Source organism: Fulmarus glacialis, unplaced genomic scaffold, assembly GCF_000690835.1.
Source record: "Fulmarus glacialis isolate BGI_N327 unplaced genomic scaffold, ASM69083v1 scaffold44611, whole genome shotgun sequence".
Lineage (NCBI taxonomy): Eukaryota > Metazoa > Chordata > Aves > Procellariiformes > Procellariidae > Fulmarus > Fulmarus glacialis.
Genome location: NW_009194247.1, coordinates 1603 through 15216, shown reverse-complemented (window position 1 = coordinate 15216; position 13614 = coordinate 1603). Strand labels below are relative to the sequence as shown.

Genomic DNA, 13614 nt, shown 5'->3' with positions numbered 1-13614 from the left:
TCCTCTTTGTTGGGATGCATCGCTCCTGAGCTTGGAGGAGGTGATCCTTGACTATTAACCAGCTTTCTTGGGGCCATCTTCCCTCCAAGGCTATTTCCATTAAATACTAACAGAAGTGACTCCATCATATTGTCACTCCAAAACCAAATAAGATCATTCTAAAATTATAGTATTTTCTTTCTCACTTTTCCCATCCTCTGTATACACAAGATTCTTGCAAGCAAATTAGGCAGACCTTAAGTATCCATTTAGAAGCTGAAAGAAGCTATTTGCAGATATTTAGTCTGGATGAGGTGGTTTACAAAACTTCTGATCAGCTGTAGCTAGAACAGTGAAGGCAAGCTCACAATTAAAACAGAAGCAACCTATCCATTTACAAAATCACAAAACTGATACAGCAGGTTATAAGATCATATTTCTAAGGAACTACTTTGTATTAATTTTTCTTGCATTCATAAAATTTAAGGAGATAATATTTTGCTTTTTACTTGACCATACTATCGATAAGTGCCTATTCTGGCTTTAGGCCTTGCTTATAGGAAGTCACATAAAGCGGGCAGTGAAGCTGTAGTGGAGTACCGACATGGCAAGTCATGAAAACCCATGAAATAAGCTCTCTGTGTATATTTCTGCATAATAAAAGCCTCAGATTTTTGTTACCCTTTTTTTATTCTCTTCATGCAAGCATACTTCTTACAGGCATTACTTGCACATCTTCAGCATTTATTAGGTATTCTGAACTCCAGCAAGAACTTGAAAACAAATACAGCTTTATAGTCTACTCTATTCATTGAAGATATATGACTAAGGAGCCTTCTCAATAGCACTGTTTTGTGGGCTTTCTGTCATGTAAAGATGGGGAAGCTGAGACATTGCATAGCCTTTCCACTACCCATTCTGTCTGCAACTCTGCTGACTTTTGTTATAAGAATACAGACTGCCTTTAACTTTCTTACCAGAATAAATTCCACTAATGATAAATCATATAAAATGTTCCCGCGTCCAAACTCATAGGATTCTGACCAAGATTCTCAAAAGGGAAGAGACCTCTTTTCCTAACACCTGTTAAGCCCTTTCTAGCCAAACTGGTTCATCTGAGAGTAACGCAGCAGATTTTCTCCTTTTGGTCAGATAACGAAGAGTTGGAAGCAGAATCCGAGTTTAAATCCATATGTGATGGCATACTGAGAAGGTTCTGTAGTTCAAGGACTTCTTAAAAGTCCTTTTAGAGGCATTTACTCATTTATTGCCACCCCAATGCTATCTTTGTTTGCATTTCCCAGTAGTGATCAATACTTTATTGCCTGCTCTTTCACGATGAAGGCCATGGAGGATCAAGTAGTCCAAGAAGAACCAGGATACCAGGATGATGAGGTAAATTTACAGTTCATTGAAAAATATCTGCAGCAAATGTTGTTTGAATATATTTTGATAGTGTTATGAAATCCACAGAGAGACAGGAGGTCGCCAAAGACCATCAGGGAGTTCAAGGCATTTAAAATTTTGTTCCAGTCCAATACCAAGAAAACCTCTCTCCTAGTCCCTGTACAGCCTTGCTCTTCAAGTGCTTGTCATTAGCCTTTCAAAAGCTATGTACAGTTTTTAATGGGATTATCATTATTTGTTTGTATTTTACACTTCTATATTAAATGCAAAGGGACTCTCATTTATTTTTATGCTTCCAAGGAATGGTCATCAGCCTGAAAAGGCTGAGGAACTGGGACGGAAAAAATTAAGATGGTAATGATCATAACACCAGGTTTTATTAGCACAGCAGAGGATTGCTTGCCTGTGAAGATACACTTTATGAAGAGGGTGATAGGAAATGTGTAGGCCTTCTTGGCTCACTATGGCTTTGCTTATTTGGGTAGTCCAACAAGTTATGTATTATTAGGGAAAATCATTTAAATGTTTACAAATTTGAAACAGACACATAGTGAGATAGATGTAATTACAAGAAAAAGCAAAATCTATTTTTATTTTTTTCTGCTTTTTTTTTAAGGAATCTTTTTTTCAGGATATTGACCTGCTACAGAAGCATGGAATTGTAAGTATTAGCAAAGACTTTACCACACAGAATTGCCCGCATAAAGGTATTGTAAGGTCATTTCTCCAAAAGTGTATACACATTGATACAAATAACTGAAATTCCTCCTTGCAATAAATTCTGAATCAGTCATGTGAAGACAAATTTTGCCTTTGGTGATAAGACAGGTTTTCAGAAAATCTCATTCCCATCAGATTCCTGAATAAAGTGACAAGATATTCAAAGTATTTAGCACCCAGCACTCTTGAAAAACCAACTACTTGCTAATTTATTTGAAAACTGTGTGATAGATTACTTCCTGTTCCTGCCAATCTTTGTAATTACTCCTGCATTTTTGGTGCCTGTGAAATTACACTGTGACAATTGTTGCTATACTATTTTCAGCATGCTGGTGAAGGGGGGAGAGTGGGAGTGAAGAAAATATTAGGAGCTAGAGAAATAAGTGGTTAGTTTTCTTCATCAAATGTGAATTCCTACAATCGTTATCATCATCATTATCACGTAAACATCACCTATTTATTTGAATTACTATTATTATATGTTTATCCAGGAGACTGGCTCATGGATCGGAAACCTATTACATTCAGTGTTACAGAAGCAGAATAAAAAGTTGGGTTTGCCCAAAGTAATGTAAGATTTAACTCCAATATAAATGACTACAGACAGATACAGATGGGGAGGACACAGACACAATGAGACAGCATTAGTCAGCGCTATAGTTACTGGGCTCAGCATGTCAGCAGCATAATTGTTGTCAACTTTTTTTATTGGCAATTCATTGACAGTTTTAAAGAGAGTTCTGAAGAAGGATCATGAGGTTGGGAGCTCTAATTATGGGGCAACATAGGAAAAATACACAAATTCTTGTGTTAAAAATTTAACAAGTTGACCAAAGAGGCTGACCTCATGAGCTAGAAGGGAGCTGTACTAGCCTGTCAATATTAAATGAGGCATGGTATGCAGAGAATGATACTAAGGTATGAAAGATCTTGAAAATAAAGAATAATGACTTAGGCTGTTCTTCTGGCTTAATAAGGGTTTCCTGCTCTTTTTTTTTTTTTTTTCTTCCTTCCAAGTGGTTATTCCCACATCCCAGGGGAAGTTTTTGTTCTCAGCTGTGCCAGTTAAAATCTTTGTGTGAACATATGATGGCCCATATCTGTTAAATTCATTTGCTTAAAGAAATAGTTTTTGTGGGTTTAGAATTTTTTTGCTAGTAGAGAGAGAAGTATTTACTAGATCTGACAACGTAGCCACAAAGAGAGTCAGAGTAGCACAACCTAGGCTGTGGTTTGATGTTCAAAAGTGTTTGGTAGGAATTAAGGTGCTGTGACCCCACAGCCTTTGCTGAGTGTTCGTGCCCCTGGAGCATGCTATCCCTTCTTCTGGCATGTCTGCTTTTGTAGTCACCCTGTGAACTGGATTTGTGAATCAATTAGTCCAAAAATTATCACAACAAAAAATGTGGGTTTTTTTTTTTATTTGTAAATTCTCAGTCTGCTCCCTTTTCCACCGCATACAACTGGGACAGGGCTGCAACATAAGGTAGAGGACCAGGACAAGCAGCTGGTGTAAGGGGGCAGGCAAGTCACTATGTTAAACCAGGAGTACAGCTGAACACTTCATAGTATTGAACTATAGTCTAAGAAGGAGTAGGAGTACATCCTAGGACCTTGGTTGGTACGTAAGCTGTTGGTGAAAGGTAAGGGAGAGAACAAGAACTTCTATAACCAAGTCTACCACACAGAGACTTGTAATGCAGAACAGCCTAAAGGCTGATGTGACCAGAAAGACAGAGCCACTGAAGAAATGCAGAAGCAGGGTAATGCGTTTAAGTTTTGGTCTACAAAAAAGATCTTTGCAGCAGTAGTCTGTTGTCTTAATAGAAAAACACAATAAAACAGCTCAATCCTTTTTATATTGCTGGTTATTACATTCTTTTGGGTGGAAGAGTCATTTTTATTCGTGACCGATTTTACCTCATCTGTCTCTATTAATGTAATAATCAAAAAACACATCACAGGATGAGAAATAAGCTTCCCAATGAACATGACTAATTTCTAACGTAGCCCCCCCTCCATTCTTACGTCCTATGCACCCACACACTCTAGATAAATAGATGATACATCCAGTTCATAGTTTTTTTCAAGGAAAAAACTTGGCTGGAAATGGTAAATTGAAGTATTATCCCAAACCTTTCACATGGTATGTTTTCTGGTGAGTAATCTGTTGCTTGCCTTTAGGTTTGCAGTGATATCAGAAACATAAAATGAGGTGAGAGGAGGCAAAGTGTGTCAGTAGGGCGCTGACTGAAGTCATGCTGTACCCAATTTATGAAAAATTAGTAAGTTCATTCCAGCCCAAAGTGTTGGTCAGATCTGGAGGATAAGTGTGTTTTAAACTGGACATACTGTGAACATGCAGAAACAGCACAGCAGTTAGAGTCAGCTTCCAACGATTCTTGCGAGTCAGCTCCCAATTATCCACGATCAGATTATCTGGTTTACAGATTATCTGTGCTAAGGGACCAAGGACAGATTGAGTGTTATAGGGTTTACTAGGTTGGGCTCCACACTGTCTGAAATAATCCGTACTGTTTCTTTACTACCAGCTTGGGTCTAGAAAGACTGGCACTGAACAGGGACAAGTAAATACAACTGGACCCAGGACACCTTTCTCTCAAAAGCACAAGGATGTCTCTGCACCATGATCCCTCACACTAATATTACTCAAAATTTTCTGTTGTTGGTGTCATAACAAAGAGTACTGTAAATCTATTTCTTTCTTTGTGAAAATACACATACTTATGAATGTAGAATAAAATGTGTTTCAAAGATTTACTTCGCCTTCTAGTTGTTAACTGTCACAAGTACTCACAGAAGGGAACTTTCTTCACAGAATGTAGCAGATATTAAAAAACTAAAATCAGTTGGGATCTGCACGATCAAAGGAATCCAGATGACCACAAGACGGGCACTGTGCAATGTAAAAGGGCTTTCAGAGGCCAAAGTGGACAAGATTAAAGAAGCCGCAAACAAGCTTATTGTAAGTCAACCACTTTCCTGATGGTTTAAACTTACGCTGGCCTCCCCAAAATGCTGTGCAATGTTTCTTTTATTGGATTTTTTCACCACATCATCAAGATAATTTTGAAAATTATTCTGCTCGTTACTCTGAAGAAATAATACTTTATACTCTACAACAACCAGACAAATGCTGTGGTGCTTTTCATACACAACCTGTGTAAATAAGGCTAGGGTGGAGAGAAGTATTTATGTGGGATATTGCACTTTACCTTCAGGTTAAAGCTAAAATAAACCTTTCATGTTCTCTTTCGTCTTCCTTAGGAACCAGGCTTCCTGACTGCCTTCGAGTACAGTGAAAAACGGAAGATGGTATTTCATATTACTACTGGCAGCCAGGAATTCGAGTAAGCTAATCTCTACTTAAATCCTTCCTTAGTCCAAATTGTTCCAATAATCATATTTGTTGCCTTTAATGAAACACAAAAATGTAAAGGAACAAATATTCAGCTGGGACACATAGGTTACCTTGCATTTGGAGCTAGTGCTGGCTCAAAGATGGCTGCATCAGTAAGCAACAAAACCAACTCCTTTTCTGAGGGGAAACTAGACTTTGTACAGTCATTGTAAATAAACAGAGTTTGCATCCAGAAATCCTGAATGTATCATCATTTTTTCACCTAGTCAAAACAAACTGCAGGTCGCAGGACAAAATTATAAGTCTTCCAAGACCTCCCTTGAGATATTTTTATGGAATGTTATCTTTTCAAAGGTATTTTCTCTTTCCTTTCTTTCCAGTAATAATTTCTATAGATCTTTCTCTTGCACACAGAAAGGAAGGTTGAAACAGTTAATTCTTTATGAATCAGTGATCATTTAGTGCTCTGCACTTAATGCATCAAGTGAGAGGCTTTAGGGCAGAAACAGCTTTTCTTAAAGTAGCAAAAATTTCTCTTTTTTACTTTCCTCTTGTGATTTTGTGGGTTTAACTATATCATACTCCTCTCCCTTTCTCCAGTAAACTTCTGGGTGGTGGGATTGAAAGCATGGCAATCACTGAGGCCTTTGGAGGTGAGAAAACCACATTAAATGAGTATTACTGAACAAAGAATTGCAACTTAGTTTAGATGTTAAATCAAGCTGGATTACTTCTATCAAACTTACCATGTTGTAGTCATAAAGACAAGTGCCTGCATGAGGGTAAGAAGAAAGAATTCACTTCTCTTAGTATTTTGCCATTTTTCCTCTTCTTTTCCTCATTTGCTTGCAGACTAAGTTTGAGCTGAGTAATCATTAGACTTGGGGCATGCCGATTCAGTACAACATAGCATTATTAATACTATTACTAACGTGTCATATAGGAAAGATTTCCCTGATGCAATTGGTGTTCCTTTCCAGTAACAAAACTGACACAAAGCATATTTTATCTATGCACACTTAAGATACATTGCATGTCATATAAGATTATGAAATCACAATTAAGCCTCTATTATAGTAAATTTGATCAGTTAGTGGTTAACACTTCAACAACAATATGAGTTCATAAAACACAGTACTCTTCCCTTTAGAAAAGATAAACTGCAGACTGACATGATTTGATATAATGAGATTAATAAACTCATAAGCTTCTCCTTGATTATTTTACTGAAAATGAAACTGGGCCAGGTCAGTGGAATCAACCATTTCTTTCCCCCCTCCCTCAATTAACATTTTTCCCCAGGTGCCACGTTGTTTTAACTTCTACATAGAAAAGAATAAATGACCTTAGCAGTCAGGCATGATCAAATTAAAGCATTTCAGATTTTGCTTTTCACGTAACACATTTCTACTGCACAGAATATGATTTATAAATTGGGTTAAATGATTTAAAAAGGTAGAGATAGAGGTGAATTTTGTAAGTAAGAGTGTTTCTAACAGCAGTAACTCCTGAATCTGGGAAACGCGGAAAAAGAAACCGTGATGGTTTTTTTTTTCCTTTTTCTTTCTTTAACAGAGTTCCGGACAGGCAAAACCCAACTATCTCACACCCTTTGTGGTAGGTGTACTAACTTAAAACAGACAGCCGTTTCTTCTCCATTCTTTACAACTATATCAGAATTAAACACATAGAGACAAGTGAGAATCTTTTATCTCTAGAAATACAGTGAAAGAGATCTTGGTGACTCTTACCTCTGTTAATTGTCTTTGAGTAGAGAACTCTTATAAATGATTACTTTTTAATACTGTTCACATCAATGTTAAGTTTTGCCATAAGGAGAGAGAAGGTAACAGACTGTCCTAGAGAAACCAGTGAAACACACCATCTGGAAAAGCACAGCACAAATACGGGTTACAAGTGGACAGGGGCATGGCTCAGAAAAGGGCAAAGGCAAGATTCTTTCTCAGCAACTCTTTTAATTTCCTGGTTTCTAGAGATTTTGCTGAGTATGACATTCTGAAAGGGCACTGAAAGGATACTACTGGCTGACAGTAACTGGATAAACAAAGACTCTGACAGTCACCGTATTTAGGCAGTGCCAAATACAGCAGGACCCTGATTTCCCAGCAATATCTCTCAATGTGTAAATAGTAGTAAATAATAACTGATGTAACTATTAATGCTGCTGGAATATAGTTATCAGACACTGGATAGGCAAACATTCCCTTAAATGAACCCTATATTATAAAGGGAATTATGGCACCTTCTGGAAAAATAAGGCCTCTTCCATTTAGTGCAGTCTAATGGTCAGCAGAGTCATACCCTTTTGCATGAATGATTACAACTGAATGAATTGAGTATTTTAGCTTATTCACTCCAAAGAGACTAAACCCACAATCAGTAACTATTCACATATCAGGAAATACTCATATCCAAAGAATTTTTGATCGTATGAGTTAGAGCTGGAAAAAAACCCTACTAAATCAGTATCATTAATTTGGGCAGAGGATTAAGAGGATGCTTTGTGCGTAAGAACTTATTAATAATACCCTTACCTATTTTCAATATAAAATATACAGATTTAGTGATGGTACTGAGAAAAACACAATTTTGACACCATTAATTAAATCTCATCTGATCTCCAATCGAGAAAAGTGGCTTGGGTTTCTTCTCAAGCTGGCAGTAAGACTTGAGATACTCATGATTTCCACGTTGATTAAAACTGGTGGTTCTTTGTGATATGGATAAGCAGTCGTAGTTTACTAAAAAATAACAATAGAAGGAGTAAGAAAATATTTTTCCCGCTTTTTCATTTTGATCGTCTATGATTCACTGTAGTGACAGCTCAGCTTCCAGGACCAAATGGCTACACAGGTGGAAAGATTATCTTCGTTGATACTGAAAACACTTTGTATCTTTTGGACTGTTGACAGCTACAGGTATGATGAACTGGAAAGACAGTTCATTACGTTATTAGCAAGTAGGAGGCTCCAGATAGCTTCACACATGTAAAATATTATGACTGACACAAAAAGCCTGGAGAGCACAGTGTGTAGTGGCCCGCAAGGCAGTGACTTTTTTCTCTGTTATTTGATGTAATCCAACCTAGAAAAATTAGAGTTAGGATACAGATTTTATTTTAACTGGGTTTTTTGAGATCTAATATGCCTTCTTGATAATGACATAGGTGATAGAAGCTTTTCTATGAAGCTTTTCTATTTACTTCAAGAGAGATTAATCTAAATATTAAACACTATTTTTAACACTTCATATCTGTGGTAGACTGTGTATAAATAGGTTTTGCTCACAGCTAAATTCCTAAAGCACGGATATCCGTATGTCCCACCCCCCCCCTCAAACTCTAAACACAAAACAATTATCATCGTGAGCCCTAAACTATCTTTAGGGTGTGTGAAGAGAAAAAGTCAGTCTTCTCTAGGATCAAAATAAATAATATTCTTTGTTTTTCCATAGTTCTATTTTGGAATGGAGTTTTATTATTTTCAGAGCATGGTTTGTACAAAGAGAAATCCTTAACTTTGACTAATGTCAGCCGACCAGATCGTCTTCGTGACATTGCTGATCGCTTCAATGTTGACCACGATGCAGTACTTGACAATGTGCTGTATGCACGTGCATATACTAGTAAGACCATTATTGCTACTGGCATGATATCTATCTATTTTCTCTAAGGTTCCTGTTTTAATAGTTCTCAGTTTATTAACTGAGATTGCCCACTGAGGATCATAAAGAATGTTTTGCTGCTAACAAAAGAAGTTGTAAGCTTGCTTCCATTTTCTGTTTCTGGTGTTGTACACTGAGCGGACTTGCTCAGCATAAGTATTCCAGCTCAGCTGCACTACATAAACAACACAGTTTTGCAGTTTGCCACAACATTAAGTGAACTCTGCCATGTATATGATGAGTGTCAGCGTAGCATCTTAGTAAGGGAAGCACCAATTAATGTAACCATGATTGCCTGAATGTAAGCTAATTCTATAAATGCTGTTGAGAAATTCTCTATGATCTTGTGAATGGAACTTTATAGGGACAGCTCCAACACACTCTGTCACAAGATACTGCATTAAAACTTCACGGAAGTTTTAAATGGGACTTTTACTTTGAAACTACAATATGAACCTGAATAATATGATTAATACAATTTCTGTGTGTCATTTAATTCAACATTAAATTCAAATGTTTATTTTGCTTTTCAGTTCTTAACACAACAAAAAAGTTGTCTTCATGCATAGTTTTGTTGTGAAGCTTTTCACAAAGAAGTTTTGTTAGCTGGGCAAGTGGAAACTGGAGCCTGCAGAAGCACAGGCACTGCTGGTTATTGTGGAGGTAGCTTGTTACTGAGCACTGGATTTAAAACTGCTAGTGAAAATATAAACAGTGCAGACGTTTAAAGTGGAATTTTAAAATTCAGGCTTTTGTTCCTTCAGAGCTCTTTCTGGTCCTAATTTCATTTGGCAACTGTACTTCCCACCAGGTGAACATCAGATGGAATTGCTTGACTATGTAGCAGCCAAGTTCCACGAAGAAGCTGGTATCTTCAAGCTATTGGTACAAGACTAATTTTTTTTGTATGCTTACTGCTTTCAGAATACATTTTCCTATTTTCTTTCACTATATTTACTTATGTAGCATAATTACAATGCAGATCATTGACTCCATAATGGCACTTTTCCGTGTGGATTTCAGTGGTCGTGGAGAGTTGGCTGAACGACAACAGAAACTGGCTCAGATGCTGTCAAGGCTCCAAAAAATATCAGAAGGTAAGGGAAACATTGCAAAATTTGGAAAATATGGACTGGAGTTACTGAAACAGTAGCTATTGGTAGCATGACCACCTAGTAGTCCAAATGTATTATCAATCAGGCACTGGCCCAGGAATCTTTCCTCACTTTACACCTCTGTCAGTTACCAAAAAGATCAAACTGATACATTATTCAGGATGACAGATTAAGGAGTCTTTAGAACTCTTCAACATTTAGCATTTTCCTAGAAATACTGTTAAGAGAAGTCCTAAATGAGAGAACAGGTTGTAGAACTCAACAAATATCCAGTAGGAGAAATTGTCTTCCCCAAATTTTCACAGTCTAAATACACGAGAAACATGAAGAACAGAAAAAAGGATGAAGACACAGAGAGATAAAAAAGCCATGCCCATTGCCGTGTTCCCAGTACTTTGCAATGCTCTGAGGGATGATGACAGGATGAATAGGGTTCCTCCTCATTGGAATGACTCAGAAATGTTGATGAAGAATGAGTAAATGTTTTTTCCATGCAGTAAATAAAAAAAAAAAAGGCAAACAGACAAAGTGGGGGAGAGGGGGCTGAGGGCAGGGAGCCAACAGAGAAGATGGGAACTGAGAAAGACTTGTTCAGTGGAATTCTGAACAATGCTCATTTTTGGCACAAGTATTACAGCTGAAGTCACACAGGAACAAATTTAGGCTGTCTCCTGATTAACTCCAGCCATCAGACATAAAGAATATTTACTTCTCTTTCGTTTGAAATGTGAAGTGCTTCAGCAGCAGCCTTGCTTTTAGCATGGATGGGAGAATATTTTGGAATTCTAATTGGATATAGTCCACCTTCTTTGCATTGTTTTCTATTGCAGAATATAATGTGGCCGTGTTTGTGACCAACCAGATGACTGCTGATCCAGGAGCAACTATGACGTAAGATACTTTTTCTCTTTTTTAAAAAATGTCTTCTCTTTTGTATTACATATTTAACAGAGATGAGAACTGAGATTGTATGGAGCAAGAGGCACCGAAATGATGGTTGAGATTGGTCATTGGTCTCTCTGGTATGACGAATCATTAATGGATGACACCTACAGGTTTCTCTCAGTTTTCATAATGAGTTTTTTTATATTTATCTGCTGCCTGGCATGATGGCTTCTTTCACGGTGACTTGAACGAAGAGAACAAGCCATAAAAAGTATTGAAAAAGCACCCCATTTTGTTTTGGAGCAGCTTATATGTGAAGTTTAAAGTGTGTATTTCTTGAGCCTCTTGAATTTAATCAGAGGAAAATTATGCCAGCATCGAACATTTGAACATCCTATCTTGAGCCAAGTGTGTTAAAGTCCTTTTTTAATATATGTACCTATTTAGTATTCATTACTGAGTTCAATATGCCTTGTCTGACAGTTAATCACAGTATTAACCTATGGAATTTGCACAGTGAATCATCACAATTTTCTTGCTAATTTAGCTTTCAGGTGGACCCAAAAAAGCCCATTGGGGGCCACATCCTTGCTCATGCTTCGACTACCAGGATTAGTTTGAGGAAAGGGAGAGGGGAGCTGCGTATTGCAAAGATATATGACAGGTAAATCACTTTTTCTTCACAGGAAGGAAGGTGTGTTATGAGCAACTGTAAGGTGACAAAGTTCATGGTATGAAACTTAATAACTTGACAACTCATGCATGGTTTCAAACTAACTGCGTTTCTGGATGGTAAATTGAGAGAAAATCTGAAAGGACAAACTAATTAACAGACTTAAAGTTGTCTTGCATATCGCATTAAATTATGTAATCTTTAATCATAAATCCTCCTAGGTGCTCATCTCTTAAAGAAGACCATCAAATAGTTCGGTAAGACTAGTGGTCCCTTGGCAGGAAAATTCCAGAGCTGTTAAATTACTAAGTTTTGCTGACACAATTAGTATCAGTTTACCTGGTAAGCTGTGGCAGACGCAAGTCATTAAAAATTGTACTAGTGGAACTGCATGGGTAGACCACTGTTTCTGGTCAGGAACTCAGAAATTGAAATGAGAGCTTGCACAGACGAAATCTTTCCCTTTCCTGCACCTTCTCCATTCCCCTCTTTTGTGTTTGTCACCTTCGAAGACGTGGATTTCACATTTTCTGCTCTTGATAATATTGATCACATTCTACAGTTTGCACACAGGTATAAAGATGTTGAAGTATTCCAGGTTGCTTACACTTACAACACTTTGGGGACTGTTTCACAACTGCATTTAACACGGGGAAACCCACAAGTTCCTTGTTTCTTCTTTTTCCCAGCCCTGAGATGCCTGAAAATGAAGCCACATTTGCAATAACTGCTGGAGGGATTGGGGATGCCAAAGAATAGGCAGAAAACTGATGTAAGTGTACAGCTGAAAACCACCTAGGCAGTTGGGATGAAGATTTGTGCAAGGTCACCGACTGCCTGGCTGTATTTTTATCTTTTGGGAACCATTTGAGATATTTTGGGAGAACACTGGGATGAACTCTGTACAGTTCAGTTTTATTGATCTTAATAGAATTTGGTTCATTTCGGGTCTTCATTTTTCAGTTGACCTTTCAGCAAAGATTTAAGAAGTAAGCTTATGAATTGTTCAGAGAATCCTTTTCCTATATTTTGTGAAAATCAAACCTGTCCTTTCACATGAGATTAATATACTCTTTTTTAGTTTCTTTCAAAGAGAGTGTCTATGCAGTAGGATTTAATAGTGCGAAATGGACCAGAATTGGAATAAACTCAAGTTATAAAATTGACATAAATAGATGGAAAACGCAGTGGCAGGAGGAACAGCCCAAGACCCTGATGGACTCTCATGTACCATAGACAAAGAAGTTACTTTAAAAATACGTTTTTAGGCATTTTTATCTTGCCTAGGTAATTTTCGTATTTTTATTTAGCATTTTCTACTTTTTGGAGAGAATGTTTTAAAACTGTTCTTATTAAAGTTAAAAATAAAGTTTATTAATTAAAACAGCACTCTGCTTATGTTTGGGTGCTTTGAATCAAACTCTGCTCTCAATAATTTCACTGATCTTTCATGACAGAAATAAACTGGATGCACCCAGCATTTTAAAACCTTTTGTCTAGTTCTCTAAAGAGACAAACTTTATATAATTGCCTTGATAGTCTCCTAATATAAGTAAGAATATTAAAGATTATTATTAAATAGTATTAAATATTATTATTAAAAAGCAGAAGAAAACAAAACCAGTGGCTAGATAGGGGAAAGAGGCTGACACCGGTACTTACACCGAAGGAAAGGCGCTTACGTCTCAGCTTGAGAGTGCGTGCCTGCAGGCCAGCTGGCACAGGCACAGCTCCAAACCAGCCGCATGTCACGGGGGGCAAACGAAGAA

At 37.3% G+C, this 13614-nt stretch overlaps 1 protein-coding gene across 1 annotated transcript; it reads left to right on the top strand.

Moving 5' to 3' along the window:
* The first annotated feature begins 1317 nt into the window (after window positions 1-1317).
* Window positions 1318-12604, top strand: DMC1 (DNA meiotic recombinase 1). Its single transcript, XM_009587704.1, has 13 exons — window positions 1318-1374; window positions 2003-2047; window positions 4946-5092; window positions 5395-5477; window positions 6089-6141; window positions 7064-7105; window positions 8327-8399; window positions 9042-9133; window positions 9984-10057; window positions 10155-10269; window positions 11118-11178; window positions 11720-11836; window positions 12535-12604. The coding sequence occupies exons 1-13, from the start codon at window positions 1318-1320 to the stop codon at window positions 12602-12604; spliced, it is 1029 nt and encodes a 342-aa protein (XP_009585999.1).
* The last annotated feature ends 1010 nt before the right edge of the window (window positions 12605-13614 follow it).

Bases quoted from the DNA above. Each gene is read 5' to 3' on its own strand.
- DMC1 (XM_009587704.1), top strand. From the start codon at position 1,318: ATGAAGGCCATGGAGGATCAAGTAGTCCAAGAAGAACCAGGATACCAG. The intron at 6,142-7,063 runs GTGAGAAAACCA...TTTCTTTAACAG, and splicing joins AATCACTGAGGCCTTTGGAG to AGTTCCGGACAGGCAAAACC. The intron at 10,058-10,154 runs GTACAAGACTAA...ATTACAATGCAG, and splicing joins CTGGTATCTTCAAGCTATTG to ATCATTGACTCCATAATGGC.